Here is a 23,364-nt window from a genome sequence, read left to right on the forward strand (position 1 = left end):
AGCGTTTTTCGTCATGAATGTTGTTCTGGAGGCAGCTCTGCAGAGTGGTCACTAGCTGTCACAGACACAAAGTAAAACAATCTGATTTTTAAACCTAACCCTAACCTTAACCACACTGCTAACCCTTATGCCTAACCCTAACCTTATCCACACTGCTAACCCTAACCTTATCCACACTGCTAACCCTTATGCCTAACCCTAACCTTAACCACACTGCTAACCCTTATGCCTAACCCTAACCTTAACCACACTGCTAACCCTTATGCCTAACCCTAACCTTAACCACACTGCTAACCCTTATGCCTAACGTTAACCACACTGCTAACCCTTATGCCTAACCCTAACCTTAACCACACTGCTAACCCTTATGCCTAACCCTAACCTTAAATTAAGACCAAATATAATGAGATTTGTTTTCTTCTTCAATATAGACACTTTTGACTTTGCAGCTGGCCTATCTAAGGGAAATCGCTCAGTTCTGCCTCCAGGACAAGACTCATGACAAAAGTCAACCTGCGTGTGCGTGTGTGTCTGTGTGTGCATATGTCTGCGTGTGCGTGCGTGCTGACAGGACTGTCTTTTATAAACATAGGTATGGGTAAGTCAGTAAAGTGCAGATATTTACCTTTTGAAGGTAGAAAGAATTTCATTACAGTCTTCAAAATAAATAGCCTGCTGTTTGATCCTCCGTGGTTCTCTACTCTTACCTGACCAAATGAGTAAGGAAGAATCTGTGAACATCGTCACGTAGTTACTAGAGGTGAGGGACATTTGTTTGAGCCAACGTTTCATTGCACCATGATTGATCTAAACATAATTTCAAAACAAATTCCATTGAATCAAACAAATAAAATCGATACATTTAAAAGGCCAATACATACTTTAGGTAAGACATTTGGTTGTTTTTCCCCAACTTAGGTAAGGAGCAATATGACTGCCTTCTTACATTAAGCTGAACTTGGATCCAGATGACAGCCTCTTTCTCTGTGTCATGTAAGACAATGCCTGAGAAGACAACATGGTTTTTCCCCTGGAGAGCCCATCCTCCAGAAACCTCTTACACTGACACAATAAAATAACAGCCAATTGGTTAAGATATGCAAGGAGATACAAGTCCATTGGATGGAAGGATGAGCAGTTAACAGAAATGGGGTCACAAAAAGGACAAAAGAATCTCCAAAGTCAACCCCAGATCTGCCACTGGACCGACTATTGCAAACAGAGTCTGACTGTGGACTGCTTCTCTTGCAACAATGAAAAAGCAAATAGCAAACAAAAGTAAAGAACGGATGGATCTTGGAAGTATCTAGAAGGCCGCATTACTAGTGTCATTGCTGAGGTGCTGTGCCATGACAAGGAAGTATATACTGTAGGCGTGTTATAGTGTAAGGGGTAAGGAAGAGAGACACAGGAAGTGGGTGAAAAGCAGGAAAAACTCTTCCCAGTCTTAGCCCGCCAGCCCAAAACCCCCACCCCACTGTCCTCCTGGTCCAGAGAGAGTCCCAGAGCCCTTCACTCCATTTTCTTGGTCCATTCCATGTCATCACTCCGAGGCGTGTGACCTGTCCCTCTCTCTATCAACCTCTCCATCCTCCGCCAGAAGCCCACCTTGTCCAGAGGGTAGTTCAACCACCCTGAGAAAGAGAGGGATGGAATGGGGGAGGAAGAAAAAGATGAAAAGAGAGCGAGGGTATTGGGAAGAAATACATCAGGCAAGTTAACAAAAGGAAGATATCAAATGAAACATGCACACATGCCCCACGCCACACTGTGTTCCAGGCAGCAGCAGATACAGAAGCTCTCAGAGGATCTTTGCTCCCTGCGGAGAGGAAGGAGATCTGGCTTTGGCACCAGAGTAATGCACACACTTAGTTATAAATATGTACTGCATCTCCACACACCATACATCACACAGGGCCTGCTGAACTCAAATACCTCACATCCACCATCCACCCTGAGCCATGCTATAGAATCAGACACCCACTCCCAGGAGGGTTAGACATCAAATACGTTTTTAGTACTACACATACACGGGAAGGAAGGGAGCGAACGCACGTGGTTGTACACGCAAACCCACGCTCTCACACGCTCTCACACACACACACACACACACACACACACACACACACCTGAACACTTTATTTGGATCCACAAAGATACTGGATGCAATGTAGGAATTGCCACACATACAAACACAAAGATATACAGTATTGACAGAGAAATACACATTCAGGGATACAGTATATATAAGGACTGTGTGCACACACATCAAACAGCCTATAGAGATCCATACTGTACACTTTACATACACATACAGTGAGGGCATACAGTGGGGGCATACAGTGGGGGCATACAGTGGGGGCATACAGTGGGGCATACAGTGGGGGGCATACAGTGGGGGCATACAGTGGGGGCATACAGTGAGTGCTGTGCATGCAAACAGAGCAGAGTGTGTTGCGCGTGCATTGTGTCTGCGGTCCCTCTGGTGAACCTCTCTCTCCAAGAGGAGAGCAAAGCATCTCCGCTTATTTGTTTGATTTCTCCTCTCTCTCCCCATGCAGGCCTATTTGTTAGCACTGACAGCAGGTTAGCATTAAATATACATGGAGATTGTCAGCCACTGGCACACAAAGGCAGGCGGCAGGCGGCGGGGACCCAGGCAGGTAAGGTGGAGGAGTGGGGACAGAGCTGTGGTGCTCCCCTGTGACCTCCACTCTACTCATCACAGCCCCCCCCCCCCCAAGGTTAGGGACTATGAAGACGAGGCGTGCGCTCACACACAAACACCCCTCTGCACACACACACACATCTGTTTTCCATAGGGGGGCAGGGTGACGCACAAGCATCCTCTCTCCAGTGCACTCTCTCAGACACACACTGAATACTCAATGTGGATCTCTTACTCAGGCCTATGCTTTCAAACACACACATGCATAACCAAACAGATTGCTTTTCCATGTTATTTACATCTACCACCCACAGATGGCAGCCATCATGAATGGATGGACCTTTCAATGGAAGACACCATTTGAAAAATTCTTCTTGATTTAGCCGTTTAGCCGTTAGCTCACCCGTGTTTAGTACGTTGTCATATGAACTTCTATGTTTTCTTCTAGTGGGAGGTCTAAGGGGGATAGCTTCTATGTTTTCTTCTAGTGGGAGGTCTAAGGGGGATAGCTTCTATGTTTTCTTCTAGTGGGAGGTCTAAGGGGGATAGCTTCTATGTTTTCTTCTAGTGGGAGGTCTAAGGGGGATAGCTTCTATGTTTTCTTCTAGTGGGAGGTCTAAGGGGGATAGCTTCTATGAGCATGGAATGGTGCATGATCTTGCAGTGTTCTTGGTAGGTGGATCCCTGCAGTTTACCTATACTGTTCCACACTGCACTGCTGTAGAGGTCACTAATGTTTGATCAGTGACAATTCCTCTGCAAATATGCAGTGGCTTACTGTTAGTAGCCATGGTGATGCTGTGGTTACAGTAGGCGGTATGTCAGTAATGTGTTACAGTAGCCACGGTGATGCAGTAGTAAGCAGTATGTCAGTACTGTAAAGCACATTACTGTGAATTAACTGTGGCTATGCAGTATTAATAAGTATATTACTTCAGTATTGTATAGTACCTCTTAGGTAATATACAGAGTAGTGTATCCACTGAGTATACCAAACATTAGGAACACCTTCCTAATATTGAGCTGCACCCCCTTTTGCCCTCAGAACAGGCTCAATTAGTCTGGGCATGGACTCTACAAGGTGTCGAAAGCGTTCCACAGGGATGCTGGCCCATGTGGACTCCAATGCTTCCAGCAGTTGTATCAAGTTGGCTGTATGTCCTTTGGGTGGTGGACCATTCTTGATACAGGAAACTGTTGAGCATGAAAAGCCCAGCAGCACTGCAGTTCCTGACACAAACCAGTGCGCCTGGCACCTACTAACATACCCCGTTCAAAGGCACATCAATATTTTGTCTTGTCCATTCACCCTCTGAATGGCACGCATACACAATCCATGTTTCAATTGTCTCAAGGCTTAAAAATCCTTCTTTAACCTGTCTCCTCCCCTTCATCTACACTGATTGAAGTGACGTCAATAAGGGATCATCGCTTTCACCTGGATTCACCTGGTCAGTTTATGTCATGGAAAGAGCAGGTGTTCTTAATGTTTTGTATCCTCAGTGTAGCACCTGAAGTGATAAAGTAGTAAGCGGTATGTCAGTACAGTGTTGTATAGTACCTGTGGTGATGCAGTAGTAGGTCTCGTGAGGGGACACGTGGTGGATGCGGTGGTGTTTCCGTGGTAACACCAGGTGACAGTCCTGCAACAGCGTCACCCAGCGGGGAAGACCAAAGTAGGAGTGAGACCACTTATGGATCTGATTGGTCAACGTCACGAAGACTGCCAGTGCAAACACAAAGCACTGCCAGGGGTAGGTCTCTGCTAGGGCATCTGAGAGAGAGAGGGAGAGAGAGAGAGGGATTTGTTGTTGAGGGAGAGAATTGTGACATTCATTGAAAATGACAAGGTGGTTTCAGTACATGAAGCATCTTCACATGTAAATGAGTAACAACCCAATTTATACTATTTAAGGTATTCACTTGCAAGTATGAAACAGTACAGTATTATCAGCATATTTTGGAGAACCAGTGTTGGTGAGATGACTAGAAAGGCTATAAAGTTGTGGTGGAGTCTGGTTTCTGTTTGGCTCCAATCTCACGCTGGTCTTCCATGTTCCTCCATGTCCCCCTCTCCCCTCACCCTGACACTCAGCGAGCAGCAGACATGATAGGTGTGGATGTCCCCCTCTCCCCTCACCCTGACACTCAGCGAGCAGCAGACATGATAGGTGTGGATGTCACCCTGTCCCCTCACCCTGACACTCAGCGAGCAGCAGACATGATAGGTGTGGATGTCACCCTGTCCCCTCACCCTGACACTCAGCGAGCAGCAGACATGATAGGTGTGGATGTCACCCTCTCCCCTCACCCTGACACTCAGCGAGCAGCAGACATGATAGGTGTGGATGTCACCCTGTCCCCTCACCCTGACACTCAGCGAGCAGCAGACATGATAGGTGTGGATGTCACCCTGTCCCCTCACCCTGACACTCAGCGAGCAGCAGACATGATAGGTGTGGATGTCCCCCTCTCCCCTCACCCTGACACTCAGCGAGCAGCAGACATGATAGGTGTGGATGTCACCCTGTCCCCTCACCCTGACACTCAGCGAGCAGCAGACATGATAGGTGTGGATGCCCCCCTCTCCCCTCACCCTGACACTCAGCGAGCAGCAGACATGATAGGTGTGGATGTCCCCCTCTCCTCTCACCCTGACACTCAGCAAGCAGCAGACATGATAGGTGTGGATGTCCCCCTGTCCCCTCACCCTGACACTCAGCGAGCAGCAGACATGAAAGGTGTGGATGTCCCCCTGTCCCCTCACCCTGACACTCAGCGAGCAGCAGACATGATAGGTGTGGATGTCCCCCTCTCCCCTCACCCTGACACTCAGCGAGCAGCAGACATGAAAGGTGTGGATGTCACCCTGTCCCCTCACCCTGACACTCAGCGAGCAGCAGACATGATAGGTGTGGATGTCCCCCTCTCCCCTCACCCTGACACTCAGCGAGCAGCAGACATGATAGGTGTGGATGTCACCCTGTCCCTTCACCCTGACACTCAGCGAGCAGCAGACATGATAGGTGTGGATGTCCCCCTCTCCCCTCACCCTGACACTCAGCGAGCAGCAGACATGATAGGTGTGGATGTCACCCTGTCCCCTCACCCTGACACTCAGCGAGCAGCAGACATGATAGGTGTGGATGTCCCCCTTTCCCCTCACCCTGACACTCAGCGAGCAGCAGACATGATAGGTGTGGATGTCACCCTGTCCCCTCACACTGACACTCAGCGAGCAGCAGACATGATAGGTGTGGATGTCACCCTGTCCCCTCACCCTGACACTCAGCGAGCAGCAGACATGATAGGTGTGGATGTCCCCCTTTCCCCTCACCCTGACACTCAGCGAGCAGCAGACATGATAGGTGTGGATGTCACCCTGTCCCCTCACCCTGACACTCAGCGAGCAGCAGACATGATAGGTGTGGATGTCACCCTGTCCCCTCACCCTGACACTCAGCGAGCAGCAGACATGATAGGTGTGGATGTCCCCTTTTCCCCTCACCCTGACACTCAGCGAGCAGCAGACATGATAGGTGTGGATGTCACCCTGTCCCCTCACCCTGACACTCAGCGAGCAGCAGACATGATAGGTGTGGATGTCCCCCTGTCCCCTCACCCTGACACTCAGCGAGCAGCAGACATGATAGGTGTGGATGTCACCCTGTCCCCTCACCCTGACACTCAGCGAGCAGCAGACATGATAGGTGTGGATGTCACCCTCTCCCCTCACCCTGACACTCAGCGAGCAGCAGACATGATAGGTGTGGATGTCACCCTGTCCCCTCGCAAGGCTTCCCTGCCCTCCGCCCCGTCTTTGTCTCGTCTTACTGTGACACGGCTCATGACAGGGTCAGTGACCTCCAGCTCGCTCCGAGCCACCCTGAAGCCCTGACATCATGTCTCTCGTAAAACACATCACCCTGTCATGGTCTGAGAGTAACCCGCGTCTGTCTATCTGTCTACAGCTCCACTCCGCGTTGTGTCACACTCACATCCTTTATGGATGAGACCTTGCTCAGGTTGTAATGCATGGGTGTGTGTGTCCATCCCCTCTCTCTCTCTCACCTGGCTGGTACGTCAGGAACTTGTAGGCCATATGTGCCAGGGGCAGTATTGTGAGCATGCAGTTGTCCCCATTGGTCTCTATGAAGTCATGTCGAGTGATGGCTGTGGGGTCAATGTGGTGTTCCCGGAATGGGCGGATGAATGCCTGGAGAAAAAGAGAACAAGATAGAGGAGGAGGGGAGGTAGTTAGAGGAATATCATTATGATAATTCACTTACATCTGAATATTCAGTGTAATCCAATCATGTCAGAGACAAGGTAAGATGGGCTCCCTCCTCATTATCTGAAGGGCAACAAAATACCAAAGATTTCTCAAAACAATAAAATGGTCACCAGGTGTCGTTACTGGCTCAAATCCGGGTTGAAGGACCATGGCAAATATTGGAACTTGTGCTAGGTTGGTAGGGGTAGCTTTCACGGTGCTGTGTCCATTAAAACACAGTGCTGTGTCCATTAGAACATAGGGAAGAGATGCTGAAGGATGTAAAAGGATTGGAAGCTATATTATGTAAGTCGTCAGAGGGTGTGTTATGGTTGGGAATGGGATTTTCTACATAAATCCGAAACCCTGGAGCGAGACAGGATAACCTGTGTTTGAGCAAGGATTCCCAAACTTTTTTGGCCCATGTCCCCATTTTCATATCTGAAAATTCTCACGACCACAATTAACAGTCAGTGTTGACTTATTTATTGGGGGCTATGGCAGTTAATTGAAAAACATTCTAAGATTATTTCGGATTGTATTCTCAACTCACCGTCATGTAATTTTAATGTGGGGCTATGACAGTCAATTGCAAATGAGTCTGGCATAATTATCTCACCACCACTAATGAGATGGGTGTGCTTGATGCATGTCACGTCGGAGCTTCTCAAAGTCAGGGGCGTGGTCGACAATGCGCACCTCTTCTCTGCTGTCACATCCAACCTGGATCAATATTAGGTTTCAATGCAGACGAGAGCACTGAATCCAGGTTCACACATATATGAGCTGGCAAAGGGTACCATGAGTTTTATTGTGCTTTCAAGACAACTGGGAACTCTGAAAAATAAGAGGTCAAATCATGACCTCAGTGATCTTCAGGTTGGAAAGTCTGAGCTCTAGAAAGAGGCCCAAGTTCACAAGTTGGAATTCTGAGTTGGATAACCTTTTTTTCCCAGTCGGAACTAGTTTTTTCCGAATTCCCAGTTGTCTTGAATGCACTGAAGTCGGAATTCTGAGATTTCTGAGTTCCGAGTTGTTTTGAACGCAGCATTAATGCTCAGAGGGAGACAGCAGGGTATTCCCTTTCAGTCAGGAACCAAAAATCTTCTGTAGTGGTCCATGAATTCGTTGTCTGCAGCATTCGGTCACATGACAGCTCAGTCAGCTGTTCGATTTCACTTACCGGCATTTCAACTGAGCCAGGATCACAGTCAAACGGATTGGGAAGTAGGTCCCAAAGTGCTCTTCCAAGTGTTGGAGGTGAGCAGTCATCACTCATGTGGGACACTTACTGATGCTGTGTTCTGTTAGAAACAAGCACAGCCGAGGGAAGGGGACATGGTTCGCTTTTGAAAGACTCTCTCTCCAATAAGAATTCTTTCCGGCCTCCCGAGTGGGGCAGCGGTCTAAGGAGCTGCATCGCAGTGCTAGAGGCGTCACTACAGACCCAGGTTTGATCCTGTGCTGTGTTGCAGCTGGCCGCGACTGGGAGTTCCATGAGGGGAGAGTTTGGCCGGCCGGGATTTCCTTGTCCCATCGCGCTCTAGCGACTCCTTGTGGCGGGCCGGGCGCATGCATGCTAACTGCAGTCACCAGTTGTACGGTGTATCCTCATACACATTGGTGCGGCTGGATTACGGGTTAAGCGAGCAGTGTGTCAAAAAGCAGTGCGGCTTGGCAGGATTGTGTTTTGGACGACGCATGGCTAGCAACTTTCGCCTCTCCCGAGTCCGTACGGGAGTTTCAGCGATGGGACAAGACTGTAACTACCAATTGGATATCACGAAATTGGGGAGAAAAAGGGGTAAAAATAAATAAAACTAAAATCTTTCCAAAACTCCCCCTTGATATCCACGAGCCATGGTGTGAAATGTCATGTCATGCTCTGATCCCATATCTCCACATAGATTTGTGAACAGGAATGTGCGCAATGAATGTGGTTTGATGTAGTTTAAGTTGTTTCGGTGTATCGTACAATGCGTCCATATGGCAGAGGGAGCAACATTCATAACTAGAGTGCAGAGGCCTGGGATCGAATTATGGGATCGAATGATGGGATTTTTTTCCAAGTGGGGCTCCATCTATGGTGGGACGGAGGGTCCCACCATAGATGGAGCCCCACCTGGGCAAAAAGCCCATCATTCGATCCCATTGAATCTGTTTTTTGTCAATATAGCCAGACAGCACACTGAACATCCCCTGTGCTGTTTCATTTTCGGGAATCATGAGACATAACAAGATGTTGTGAATAGAATTCGCCGACATGTATAGCAGACAAAAGTCAATGCATGGGCATCTTGGCCCTCACAGCTAACATCCATTTGGAGAGCAGAAGCTGAGGAGTTTGAGTCGTTCAGTCAGTTTTCATTTCATTTCTAGCAATAGCATACATTCTTCGCTCAACAGTGTTATCTGACGAAGGCAGTGATGTGAGTTGCTGTGCCTCTCCTTCCCACTCATTGTTTTCACCATATCAATTGCATCCAGTAATATCAAAGTCTCTGCAATAGTGTGCGTTTTCATAGCGTAGCGGGCTTAGCCATTCACCGTGGGAATGATTCAAATACAACGGTCAAGTACGACCTTTTCCCACGATCTAAGGGTTCTCTCTGGTTGAATTGTATCTTTCAGATTTGAATACATTTCATATCAGGCGACACCACGTAGTTTGGGAACCGCTGGGTTAGAGGTTAGAGTTGGTCTCACAGTTAAACTCATGATCCACTGCCCTGTAGAGGAGTGTACATGAAAGCTGGAGGGGAAACCTCTCCATCGTACTAAAAGGACCAGAGAGATAACTTGCTATAAAACTGCACAGCCCTATGGCTCTGATCCAGCATCATAATAAACCTTGTAACAGCGGTGCCTGTCACTCACAACCAGCACCGCGCTAAGCTGAGACAGACACCTGCTTGTAACAGCATGGGTGTCACAAATGAAAGGGACAGAGGAAGAGAATTGCATGAGCACAAAGAGAAAATACACATTGAAGGTCATTTATTTCCCACATTAAGAGAGGAATCTTTTGGCGCCAAATTACCATAGCGTGTCACTGACGGTAAAAAGTAATTATCCTGTGTTTGTGGGCAGAACTCAATCACATGTATATCTGAGGACACATTGAGACACTTCTGGAGCAAGGGAAACTATCTGTCAATATTTTGACAATTATCTTCCTTTCCGTTCCTCTCGTTCTCTTCTCCCAGTCTGTCTGTGAGATTAAAGGAGCGGTAAACCCCAGACGGCACACAGAGCGGGTGTGTGGACTCCTCGGCACACTGCAACCGCCCCGAGTCACACCAGCACTAATCCCACATCGTTTAACGGCCTGCCTCGCCTGCCTTTCACTAATCAGGACTCACATCTACCATCGTCCTGGTTACCCGGCCATGGAAAGGAAATGCCCCTCCCCTCACCCTCGACTATGGACTGAACTGATTTAAGACGTTCAATTAGAGTTTTTTTCTCCTCTAATCACTGTCATAAATGATTTTCCCTCAAGTGAAGTTTTTCTGTTTGAACCTCGGGACAAAACGGCGTATCCATCCGCTAAGTGTTTCCTTTAATCTGCCGGTTAAGGGTCTTAAAGCACTCCTTTCTAGATGTCTGTAAATTCCCCCGCTCTTTTTGAAGTCCGATCGTTCCCAGGTGGCGAATCCTAATTATCCCAGACAGCGAAAGGATCGACAGCGAGCAGCGGCCATGTTACAGAGTCAGAGCAGTAAGCGCTGCACGGTGGGGCGGCAGGCTGAACAGGGACCGAGCCGTTCTGGAACTCCAACCAGACAGGCTGCTGATGAAAGGAGAGCAGGCAGCAGGCCCGGGCCCCTTAGCTGGAACTACAGGGGGCAGGCAGTCTGCTCTGCTAGGACGGCCCCTCTTTGCCTCACCAGGGCACAAGTATGTTTGAGGAATATACTACAGAGGAGAACAAGGCCTTTGTTGCAGTACAGTAACATACAGTAGCCAACATGTAGGCCCCTACACATCTTTAAGAAAGGTCCCTGTCCAACAATTGGGCTATTTACCTATTTGTTTTTGCTTAATTGTACACCTTTAACACTAGGTGTCAAGGTGTTCAGAATGTATATTATTTTACATTGTGTCTGATATTCCTAGTGATGTGTAGTCTAATATGTGGTGAGTCGTTCCTGTCATTTCAGAAAGACATAACACCCACCATCTCAGACTGTTCTGAAATCTTTTCTGTAATATGACGACCCTCCCACTCTGTTTGCCGAATTCTTTCTCTTTGCTCTTGTTTTCCTTAAATCGGATGTCGGTGGGCGGAGCTGGGACGTTCGTCAGCGAAATGGTACACACCTGGGTGAGTGGATGCGTGCATAGATGGTGATAATGAGGGGTGTTGAGAGGTGCCAAAACAAATAAACACAAAGAAGCCCCAAAATGCCACAACCAAAAATAACAGTGTGTCTGCTTGGAGAGTATCCTCGATGTAAGGGGGAAAGGTGTATTTATCCCCGGGACACACCCTCCCCCAGGTTTGTCCCATTTCGCTGACGACCCTCCCCCATAAAACTGGGGACCACCAAGGACCACCAAAGCCCGTAGCAGTAATTAGAAACAGATAAGATAAGCATTCCTCCAACATTCATCTGTTGATAGACTATTTGAACTCTGAAAAATTAAGCTAATTGATTGCACCCAAATTGTCCATTTCAATTTATAGATCTCATATAATATAATAGATAAAAAGGGCAGTAGCAGGAACAGCGGCTTCTATCGGGCAAAACCTGGTACTTTCACTTAATTTATGGGAAAAATGCAAGCGACATCAATGGCTAATTTCTCTGAACAGGGGAAAACAATATTGCCAGTAAGAATAAACAATACACCGAGTCACAGCTTGTCAAACATAGAGAACTGATACTGTACACTGGTCATTGGGGTGGGGTTTGACCATTTATTTGGATTGCTCACATTTGAATTATTGTTAAGAGTTTTTTGTGCAAATTGATGTTGGGTACTATATTTATTGAATATTATATGAATCCTATAATTGAAAGTGCCAATTTGGGTGCAATCAATTAGCTTAATTTCTCAGAGATCAAATTATATATATATTTAAAATAATGTTGCAGAAATGCTTATCTTATCTGTTTCTAACCACAGAAACAATTTCAGAACAATCGAAGACGGTGGGTGTCAAACCTCTATTGTGCTTTTTGATGTAGAATGACCCTGGAACTGTCTGTACACCTGACTTCAACACACAGCTGTGCATTGGTCATAGAAACAGTCTGGTTACAGTCAAAATACGATACCTAATATAATGTACGCAGAATAACAGAAATCACTGTGAAGAGCAGTGATGCCATTTCACATACTGATCATAAGCAGAGCTGGAGATTAAAATGCCAATTCCTTTTCTCCCCCTGTCCCCCCTGACCCTTGACCCCTGACAATATAACAATAAGCCCCATCATCAGCAGATATACACACAGACCCAGCGATTCATCACCTCAAAGACGACACCCACCACACTGCACAACATAAGGGCCAGGTGCTCTTTTAATTGGACAGGATAAGAGTGACCTTTTCTTTAATTGGGAGAGGGGAGCATGACCAAGTTGTGCTCATGCATTAATACAGAGCCCAGGGTGCTGGAACCCCAGCCCCAGAGGAGTGGGTGGGGTGGCTGTGATGGCTGGCTTGGGGAGGGGGGGGGGGGGGCAGAAATGTACTGTAGTGGTATATCCTAAGGGATAGAATGACATTTTGCTTGGAGAAGCCAAGGGAGGATGAACCACAAAAGACCAACAAAACCCAGAGCTACTGTATGGTAATAACCCTGGATGGCTGTGCCCTTCACACAACTGGGGTGTAGGGGCGACAGGAAGGGGGGGACTGGCTGGATGTGGCCTTCTCAGACGGTGGATGTGCTGGGGGGTGGTTTGCAGAAGCACAGGTAATGTATGCAGACAGTGTGGGTGTGACTTCACTGATATAGCTCATTGAGAAATGGGATTATATTATGTTTTGCCTAACGATCCCTCATGACTGATATGTACAGTGCCTTCAGAAAGTATTCATACCCCTTGACTTATTCCACATTTTTCTGTGTTACAGCCTGAATTCAAAAAAACTATTCTCACCCATCGACACAATACCTCATAATGACAAAGTAAAAACATGATTTTAGAAATGTTTGTAACCTTGTTGAAAATGAAATACAGAAATATCTAATTTACATAAGTATCCAGACCCCTGAGTCGATACATGTAAGAATCACCTTAGGCAGTGATTACAGCGGTGAGTATTTCTGGGTAAGTCTAAGAGCTTTGTACACCTGAAATGCACAATATTTCCCCATTATTCTTTAAAAAATGCATTATTCTTAAAAAAATTATTCAAGCTCTGTCAAATTGGTTGTTGATCATTGCTAGAGAACCATTTTTTACCATAGATTTTCAAGCATATTTAAGTCAAAACTGTAACTCGGCCACTCAGGAACATTCACTATCTTCTTCAGTGTAGATTTGGCCTTGTTTTAGGTTATTGCCCTGCTGAAAGGGGAATTCATCTCCCAGTGTCTGGTGGAAAGCAGACTGAACCAGGTTTTCCTCTAGGATTTTGCCTGTGCATAGCTCCATTCCGTACATTTTTTTATCCTGAAAAACTCCCCAGTCTTATCAATTACAATTATACCCATACCATGATACAGCCACCACTATGCTTGGAAATATGGAGAGTGGTACTCTGTGTTTCATTGGATTTGTCCAATACAAAAACAGCAAAAAGTTAATTGCGTTGCCACTTTTTGGGCAGTATTATTTTATTTTTGCAGTGACTGGGTGCTCAAATGGAAATTCAATGTTTGCTTCTTCTTTTTTTCCCCCATCTACCAATAGGTGCCCTTCTTTGTGAGGCATTGGAAAACCTCTCTGGTCTTTGTGGTTGAATCTGTTTAAAATTCACTGCTCGACCTTACAGGTAATTGTATGTGTTGGGTACAGAGATAGTTAGTAGGTAGTCATTCAAAAATCATGTTGAACACTATTATTGCACACAGTGTGAATCCATGCAACTTATTATGTTACTTGTTAAGCACACTTTTACTCCTGAATGTATTTAGACTTGTCATAACAAAGGGGTTGAATACTTATTGACTCAATACATATCAGCTTTTCATTTTTTATTAATTTGTAAATTCCACTCTGACATTATGGGGTATTGTGTAGGCCAGTGACACAATCTACATTTAATCCATTTTGAATTCAGGCTGTAACACAACAACATGTGGAAAAAGTCAAGGGGTGTGAATACTTTCTGAAGGCACTATAGTCATTTGTAATCCTTCTCAAGAGTCAAATGATGAGTCTAAGGTCTGAGAATGACCTTGAACTCAGAACCCTGTCCCTTACCTTCCCAAGGACAGGGATGTCCACAGAGCCCCAGGTGTCTGCTCCCCAGTGCACCATACCAGATGCAAAGTCCGCCATCACTATCCCCATTACTGTAGTGGGGAACAAAGGAGGAAAAAGTATTTTACCAAATCTTTTGCCATAATATCAGACAACAAATGTTTTGGAGACGTAATGTAATTTCAAGGTCATTTCAAACAGAAACACAAAAAATATGTTAGAGAAACTCACGGATGCCGAAGATGATTTTGTAGATGTGCACAGTGGAGAAGTTGAGGAGAAGGAAGGAGAGGTTGATGATGAAGAGAGAGAGGCACAGAACTACACTGATCCACTCTTGCAGTCGCTTACCTGAGGAAGACAGGAAATCACACAACATTACACATTACCTGAGGAAGACAGGAAATCACACAACATTACACATTACCTGAGGAAGACAGGAAATCACACAACATTACATATTACCTGAGGAAGGCAGGAAATCACACAACATTACACATTACCTGAAGAAGACAGGAAATCACACAACATTACACATTACCTGATGAAGACAACAATTCACACAACATTACACATTACCTGATGAAGACAACAATTCACACAACATTACATGAGTCGAAAACGTTCCACAGGGATTTTTTTTTTTTTTTTCACCTTTATTTAGCCAGGTAGGCTAGTTGAGAACAAGTTCTCATTTACAACTGCGACCTGGCCAAAGATAAAGCAAAGCAGTGTGACACAGACAACAACACAGAGTTACACAAGTCAATGACACAGTAGAAAAAAAAGAAAGTCTATATACAGTGTGTGCAAAAGGCATGAGGAGGTAAGGCAATAAATAGGCCATAGGAGCGAATAATTACAATTTAGCAGTTTAACACTGGAGTGATAAATGAGCATATGATGATGTGCAAGTAGAAATACTGGTGTGCAAAAGAGCAGAAAAGTAAATACAATCAAAACAGTATGGGGATGAGGTAGGTAGATTGGGTGGGCTATTTACAGATGGACTATGTACAGCTGCAGCGATCGGTTAGCAGCTCAGGTAGCTGATGTTTAAAGTTGGTGAGGGAAATAAAAGTCTCCAACTTCAGCGATTTTTGCAATTCATTCCAGTCACTGGCAGCAGAGAACTGGAATGAAAGGCGGCCAAATGAGGTGTTGGCTTTGGGGATGACCAGTGAGATATACCTGCTGGAACGTGTGCTACGGGTGGGTGTTGTTATCGTGACCTGTGAACTGAGATAAGGCGGAGCTTTACCTAACATAGACTTATAGATGACCTGGAGCCAGTGTGTCTGGCGAGGAATATGTAGTGAGGGCCAGCCGACTAGAGCATACAGGTCGCAGTGGTGGGTGGTATAAGGTGATTTGGTAACAAAACGGATGGCACTGTGATAGACTGCATCCAGTTTGCTGAGTAGAGTAATGGAAGCTATTTTGTAGATGCCATCGCCGAAGTCGAGGATCGGTAGGATAGTCAGTTTTTCTAGGGTAAGTTTGGCAGCATGAGTGAAGGAGGCTTTGTTGCGATATAGAAAGCCAATTCTAGATTTGATTTTACATTGGAGATGTTCAATATGAGTCTGGAAGGAGAGTTTACAGTCTAACCAGACACCTAGGTATTTATAGTTGTCCACATATTCTAGGTCGGAACCGTCCAGGCTGGTGATGCTAGTCGGGCGGGAAGGTGCGGGCAGCGAACGGTTGAAAAGCATGCATTTGGTTTTACTAGAGTTCAAGAGCAGTTAGAGGCCACTGAAGGAGTGTTGTATGGCATTGAAGCTCGTTTGGAGGTTTGTTAGCACAGTGTCCAAGGAAGGGCCAGAAGTATACAGAATGGTGTCGTCTGTGTAGAGGTGGATCAGGGAGTCACCCACAGCAAGAGTGACATCATTGATATATACAGAGAAAAGAGTCGGCCCGAGGATTGAACCCTGTGGTACCCCCATAGAGACTGCCAGAGGTCCGGACAACATGCCCTCCGATCTGACACACTTGAACTCTGTCTGCAAAGTAGTTGGTGAACCAGGCGAGGCAGTTATTAGAAAAACCATGGCTATTGAGTCTGCCGATAAGAATACGGTGATTGACAGAGTTGAAAGCCTTGGCCAGGTCGATGAAGACGGCTGCACAGTACTGTCTTTTATCGATGTCGGTTATGATATCGTTTAGTACCTTGAGCGTGGCTGAGGTGCACCCGTGACCGGCTCGGAAACCGGATTGCACAGCGGAGGAGGTACTGTGGGATTCGAAATGGTCAGTGATCTGTTTATTAACTTGGCTTTCGAAGACTTTAGATAGGCAGGGTAGGATGGAAATAGGTCTGTAACAGTTTGGGTCTAGGGTGTCACCCCCTTTGAAGGGGGGATGACTGCGGCAGCTTTCCAATCTTTAGGGATCTCGGACGATACGAAAGAGAGGTTGAACAGGCTGGTAATAGGGGTTGCAACAATGGCGGCGGATAGTTTTAGAAAGAGAGGGTCCAGATTGTCTAGCCCAGCTGATTTGTACGGGTCCAGGTTTTGCAGCTCTTTCAGAACATCTGCTATCTGGATTTGGGTGAAGGAGAAGCTGGGGAGGCTTGGGCAGCTGGGGAGCTGTTGGCCGGGGTTGGAGTGGAGTAACCAGGAGGAAGGCATGGCCAGCCGTTGAGAAATGCTTATTGAAATTTTCGATTATCATGGATTTATCGGTGGTGACTGTGTTACCTAGCCTCAGTGCAGTGGGCAGCTGGGAGGAGGTGCTCTTGTTCTCCATGGACTTTACAGTGTCCCAGAACTTTTTGGAGTTAGAGCTACAGGATGCAAATTTCTGCTTGAAAAAGCTAGCCTTTGCTTTCCTGACTGACTGCGTGAATTGGTTCCTGACCTCCCTGAACAGTTGCATATCGCAAGGACTTTTCGATGATATTGCAGTCCGCCACAGGATGTTTTTGTGCTGGTCAAGGGCAGTCAGGTCTGGAGTGAACCAAGGGCTATATCTGTTCTTAGTTCTGCATTTTTTGAACGGGGCATGCTTATCTAAGATGGTGAGGAAATTACTTTTAAAGAATGACCAGGCATCCTTGACTGACGGGATTAGGTCAATATCCTTCCAGGATACCCGGGCCAGGCCGATTAGAAAGGCCTGCTCGCAGAAGTGTTTTAGGGAGCATTTGACAGTGATGAGGGGTCGTCGTTTGACCGCAGACCCATAGCGGATACAGGCAATGAGGCAGCGATCGCTGAGATCCTGATTGAAAACAGCGGAGGTGTATTTGGAGGGCAAGTTGGTCAGGATAATGTCTATGAGGGTGCCCATGTTTACGGATTTAGGGTTGTACCTGGTGGGTTCTTTGATGATTTGTGTGAGATTGAGGGCATCTAGCTTAGATTGTAGGACTGCCGGGGTGTTAAGCATATCCCAGTTTAGGTCACCTAACAGAACAAACTCTGAGGCTAGATGGGGGGCGATCAATTCACAAATGGTGTCCAGGGCACAGCTGAGAGCGGAGGGGGGTCAATAGCAGGCGGCAACAGTGAGAGACTTATTTCTGGAGATGCTTCCCACAGTTGTGTCACGTTGGTTGGATGTCCTTTGGGTGGTGGATTATTCTTGATACACACAGGAAACTGTTGAACAGCAGCATTGCAGTTCTTGAATCAAACCGGTGCACCTGGCACCTACTACCAAACCCTGCACTGAAATCTTTTATCTTTTCCATTCACCCTCTGAATGGCACACATACACAATCCATGTCTCAATTGTCTTGAGTCTTAAAAATCCTTCTTTAACCTGTCTCCTCCCCTTCATCTATTCACCTGGCCAGCCTGTTATGGAATGAGCAGATATTCTTAATGTTTTGTATAGTCAGTGTGAATACAAAGATACTGCATAACAGATACAGTAATAAAGCTACAGAAACTCAAAAGTACAGTACATTTTCACTTTCACTGAACAATTGTGCTGATGACTACATTCTGAAGAGAGGGTAGAGTAACTTTCTTCCGTTCAGGGGACCTGTCCTGTGATCTACGGTGTTAATGAGCAGAGAGAGGTCAGCCCTGCTACCAGGAGAACATCCCTCGGAGCTCTGTAGGGTCATGGGGTCATCCGCTGGTGGCGCCGCCACATCTTTGTCTGTCCACCACAGTCTGTGTGTCCCCCATCAACCACAGTGTTAAGAGGTAATCGGTTCGATGAAGACAAGTGTATGCCGAGGCTGGAGTTGTGAACCCTTGTGTGCGGAGCAACACTGACACAGCTCTAAACTCACAGGTCAGGGTGGGCCGGGCACGGGAGGGCAGACCACCGTGTTGCCACTCTGCCCCAGTGGGGGGGGGGGGGGGGGGGGTAGTGAATAATTCAGCAGGCTATGGAGCGGTGCAGAGTTGCTTAAACTGGAGCCAGCCGCCCACTCCTGTACTGGACCTCATCACCACATCCATTGAGACTAGCCTGATCCCCTCTCCCTCTGCTTCCTTCTCACACTATACCTCTCAATCCAGATTTCCTGATTTTCCTTATTTACCTTTTAACCTTTGTGTCGCTGTCCCTCACTCTCTTCCCCATATCCAGCGCTTCTTTCTTTCTCCTTTTCTGTGGATGCAAAGCGTCAAGTGCCACAGTGAAGCCAGGCCTTCTGAAACTTTAATGCCATTAGACTTTCCTAATGCAGTAGATTGGCATGCTAGGAGTTAATGGGATATTGATGACAGATTTTAATAAAGCCTCACGGGCTCAACTGACACCGATAACCTAAACCAAGTTAACCAACCAGTCCAATACTCATGGGAATTTTAGTTTCACACCTCCCTCTCACAAGACATAGAAGTGGTCCTCAATCATCACAGGAGAGTCCACACACAACCCTTCACTTGTGCACTGTCTCATCTCTCACATAGCACTTGTTTAAGCTGTACTAGCCATGTACTGATGATGGAGGACACTGGAATGTTCCCAGCTGTTATGAGCTGCTCTAAATGAAACAGATTAATCAAGTGAGAAGCATCCAGGTGTGCACGCTCTGTATGGAGGCGAGGCTAGGTGTGCTGTGGCCAGCTGTGGAGGCCAGGTGGGCTGTGGCCAGCTGTGGAGGACAGGTAGGCTGTGACCAGCTGTGGAGGACAGGGGAACTGTGGCCAGCTGTGGAGGACAGGTGTGCTGTGGCCAGCTGTGGAGGACAGGTGTGCTGTGGCCAGCTGTGGAGGACAGGTGTGCTGTGGCCAGCTGTGGAGGACAGGTATGCTGTGGCCAGCTGTGGAGGACAGGTGTGCTGTTGCCTTCTGTGGAGGACAGGTGTACTGTGGCCAGCTGTGGAGGACAGGTGTGATGTGGCCAGCTGTGGAGGACAGGTGTGCTGTGACCAGCTGTGGAGGACAGGTGTGCTGTGACCAGCTGTGGAGGACAGGTGTGCAGCAGAGGCTCCTGCAGAGGAATGCCTTCAGAGACTGGCAGGCCTCTACCACTTACCCACTGTCTGACCTCACTTCTTACTAGCCACTGATACAAAAACACACTGGGATGCTAACAAAATGTGTGCAAGGTCCTTTCAAAGGTCTGTAATTCTTGCAGGATATGATCCAACATTTAAGAGATGGTACCTTTTATCAAGGGGGGTGAAACCTAATACTACAGAACATATACAGACTATGCGTCCCACAGTTGTGTTAAGTTGGCTGGATGTCCTTTGGATGGTGGACCATTCTTGATACACACAGGAAACTGTTGAGCGTGAAAAACCAGTGAAAACTTTGGCCCAAGATAATATATAGACCACACCATTTACAGGAAGGTTAATAGCACCGTGGATTTGTTGTCTCCACACTAAGTATGACACAATTTCTAGCATTCTGTCAATTTCACACATCCCCCACACACACCCACACATACCCAGGGTTGAGCAGTCGGGCCACTGTCAGGTGATCTGCATCAGCCCTTGGATCCCTGATGAGAGGAGAAACTAGGCCAGGCCTCGACAGAGCAAACGCACGCAGCCAGAAACACAGTCCCCCTGTCCATAGGACCAGAGTGGTGTGCTCATTAATACAGTCCTGACAACAACATGCTCCCTGGCAACCCCTCTTCCATCGCTCACACCAGCAGCCCCCGACTCCGCACGCTGGCATGGAATTAACCTGGGAGAGGCGGGAGATGAGGAAAGGGGGGTGCTAATAGGCTGAAATTAATCAACGACGCCTGATTCGGCGCAGAGGGATGGCGCCAGCACCAAACAACACCCTGTGAATGCTAATGGCCTTCTCCTCTCTCTCTCTCTCGCTCTCTTTCCATCTCACCCTTTTACCTCCCGCACCGCTTTACAGAGCAGCAGCAGAACGGGCCCCATCTCCCCTGCCATAGTGGTGCATCACACTGACAAAGAAAGTGATTTCTGAACCTCTCAGTTCAAATAATCTTGCAATATGAGTAGCTCGTGACATGGATCTCTGTGTGAGGGTGTCGGTAAAATACATGAACCTGGAGGAAGGAGCCCAGGTTTTTTTCTCCTTCCTCCTGATACATGGGTCTGATTGAGTGTGGTTGGGGTCTGCCTCTGAGTTCCAGGAAAGGGCCTCCGTGTACCTGGCCTAGTCTGCTGTACAGATGGCTTCAGTGAATCTACATGTACCATAACATAGTGTGAATATTGAGCAGAGCCTGAGTTACTTATCACAAGTAGTCAATATCTTGCTTGTCCTGTGTAAAAAGATGCATGATTCGCATGCTTTCTGTACAGCACTTCAAAGCTTGCCCAGTATTCCGCCTCTATCTGGTCTGGACAAAGGGCTCTTTTCTTCCCTCTCTCCTGACTGTGTTGTCCTAAACGCTGAGGCCTTGTGTTCTCAGTACAGAGTCCCTTTGAAAGACAGCCTCTCACCTCCTCCAGAGCCACAGACAAAAACTAACTCACACACCCAGAATGGCTGCCTTTCACAGCACAAAGGCCGAGTCAGTGGTGCCAACATACCATGACAGCATCATTCTCTTCCTCGCTTCTCTCGCTCACATATCCACCCCCACACACACAGGCGCGCGTTCACACACACACTTTCACATGAACATTCACAATATAATTACGAACATTTATTCATAGTAATTCTGCACTTTCTCCCTCTCTGTCCCCTGTCCAGTTCTCTGTAAGCCAATCTTCTGGGGGGGGGGGGGGGGGCTGTAGTAAAAGTGGGTCATATGTTTAGAGCGGGAGAGACAGAGAAAGAGAAAAAGACAGAGGTAGAATTCCCCTGATCAGGATGAACGGATCAGTGACAGGCCTCGTTCCTTTCATCTCTTCTCAGTGGATGTCTCAACCTGGGAAACACATCACACACACACATCACACACCACACACATAACACATTACACACATGCAAGCACACAAAACACACACACACACACCAAGCAACAATTACACCGAGAATCCATACATTAACCTATTGACAAGAACTACAACAAAAAAATGAATGTGAGAAATGTGACAGATTCAACGACTGCATAACAACACCACACACACACACACACACAGACACGGCCCAAGAGAGTGGTATCTAGGCCTGGCTCCATCCTCTTTCCCCTGTGAACAGGGAGAGAAAAGAGGATGGACAGATCCCGTGGTGTGTGTGTTGGGGATGTCGAATGAGCATGATGGGAGCCGCAGATGAGTAAGGTGGGGGAAGGGTGACGGAGAGATACGATACAGTATAACACGTACACACACGGAGAGTGGGGTAATATTTGTCCTATGTATTGTATTTATACCACACGCTCCGACCCATGATTCAAATTTGTAATTAGCCTATTAAAATGTTTATCTGACTCCATTTAACATTATATTTGCAATCAAGAAATGTCTGAGAATGGAATTCTCAATACAAGTGTATTTAATTACTTTGTAAAATGACTGATTACATTATACAAGGCATAAGCTGAAGTTAGAAAGCATTAACAAGCATTACAAGGCATGATTCTAGTCATGATCAGAGAGGGAGAGAAGTAATAGCATAAAAGGCCTTGACCCAAGAGTCCTTGGGTCAAGACCGTTGCTGGTTTAGAAACCAGTCTGAAATGTACAACACAATTGCTTTTATGATTTGTCTGCTGAGAATGTGGAAATATAAATCCTAACATCGATTGTTATTTTCACCGTGCCAGAACATTTTCGGAACTTATTGGATATAGCCTCTTACGCCTTGTTTCTCTGATTTGAATATTCTAGGATTTGATTGTACTCATTTACCGTCTGTACAACAGGGGCGGGAAGGTATTTGCTCAACCCTACACTAATGGTTTTCTAGTGTTCTCATTTGTTTCCAAACTCATCCCTCTAAAAGGAGGCAGCACTAATTGTTCTTTACTGTATATTGTTAGAATTATGGATTTGAAATGATGTTGGATGGTATGCTTTCATGTTGCGCTCGTTTCCTCCGTCCAGATAATGTCTCCTAACTCGTCATCTGTTTGGATCAGGCAGTTGACGGGATTACTTTGTGGGCTAGTTTTCATATTAATGATAGTGAAACTTTATTCCCAATTTATTGTTGTCATGAGACATTTATTTCGTAATCTGTATTTGTCATGCATTGCAGAGGATGGTATCATGATGTGTTTACTTTTACTGCTATTTCGAATGTTTTCAAAGTCTTTCACAAACAGTGGTGAGTTGTCAACGTGAAATGGACTCAGATGATGGGGCCTGACCTGTCCAGCTAAGCCACACACCTTCTGATGGAGGATTCCACGTTGGGACAGCTGACCATTCTAGGCATGGTACACCTGGAGACTGACGGTGCACCCTGGTGGGAAGATACCTTCTATGAGGAGACTACCGGGACCCTAACGACCATGGACAAGACGTTAATGCAGGCCAAGTAGATGACGACTATCTTGTTGAGTGTCTCGACTGTATCCTGGCAAGCCTTTGGGAGGTAGCTATTACATGGACCCAAGCTGTTATTTTTTTTAAAGTCTAGTCACCTCTCTCCACATATTTCTCTGGTTCCTCTGATTGTCTTCTGCAATGCAGAGTATCCATGGGGGGAAAATGTAGTGGAAAAATTTGA

General features: G+C 46.6%; 1 protein-coding gene across 3 annotated transcripts in view; it reads right to left on the reverse strand.

The window, feature by feature from the left end:
• Window positions 1–413: 413 nt before the first annotated feature.
• The window catches only part of si:ch211-212o1.2 (TMEM189_B_dmain domain-containing protein), a 36,299-nt gene continuing 13,348 nt past the window's right edge, over window positions 414–23,364 (reverse strand). For all 3 annotated transcript variants that reach the window (XM_029757782.1, XM_029757784.1, XM_029757783.1), the window contains 5 exons: window positions 14,558–14,677; window positions 14,327–14,418; window positions 6,740–6,884; window positions 4,230–4,442; window positions 414–1,634 (listed from right to left, as the gene is read on the reverse strand). In XM_029757782.1, coding sequence (XP_029613642.1) covers window positions 1,513–1,634; window positions 4,230–4,442; window positions 6,740–6,884; window positions 14,327–14,418; window positions 14,558–14,677 — 692 coding nt within the window. In that variant the 3' untranslated portion in view covers window positions 414–1,512. The remainder of the gene's footprint in view (window positions 1,635–4,229; window positions 4,443–6,739; window positions 6,885–14,326; window positions 14,419–14,557; window positions 14,678–23,364) is intronic.

The sequence above is a fragment of the Salmo trutta genome, chromosome 7, assembly GCF_901001165.1.
Source record: "Salmo trutta chromosome 7, fSalTru1.1, whole genome shotgun sequence".
NCBI lineage: Eukaryota > Metazoa > Chordata > Actinopteri > Salmoniformes > Salmonidae > Salmo > Salmo trutta.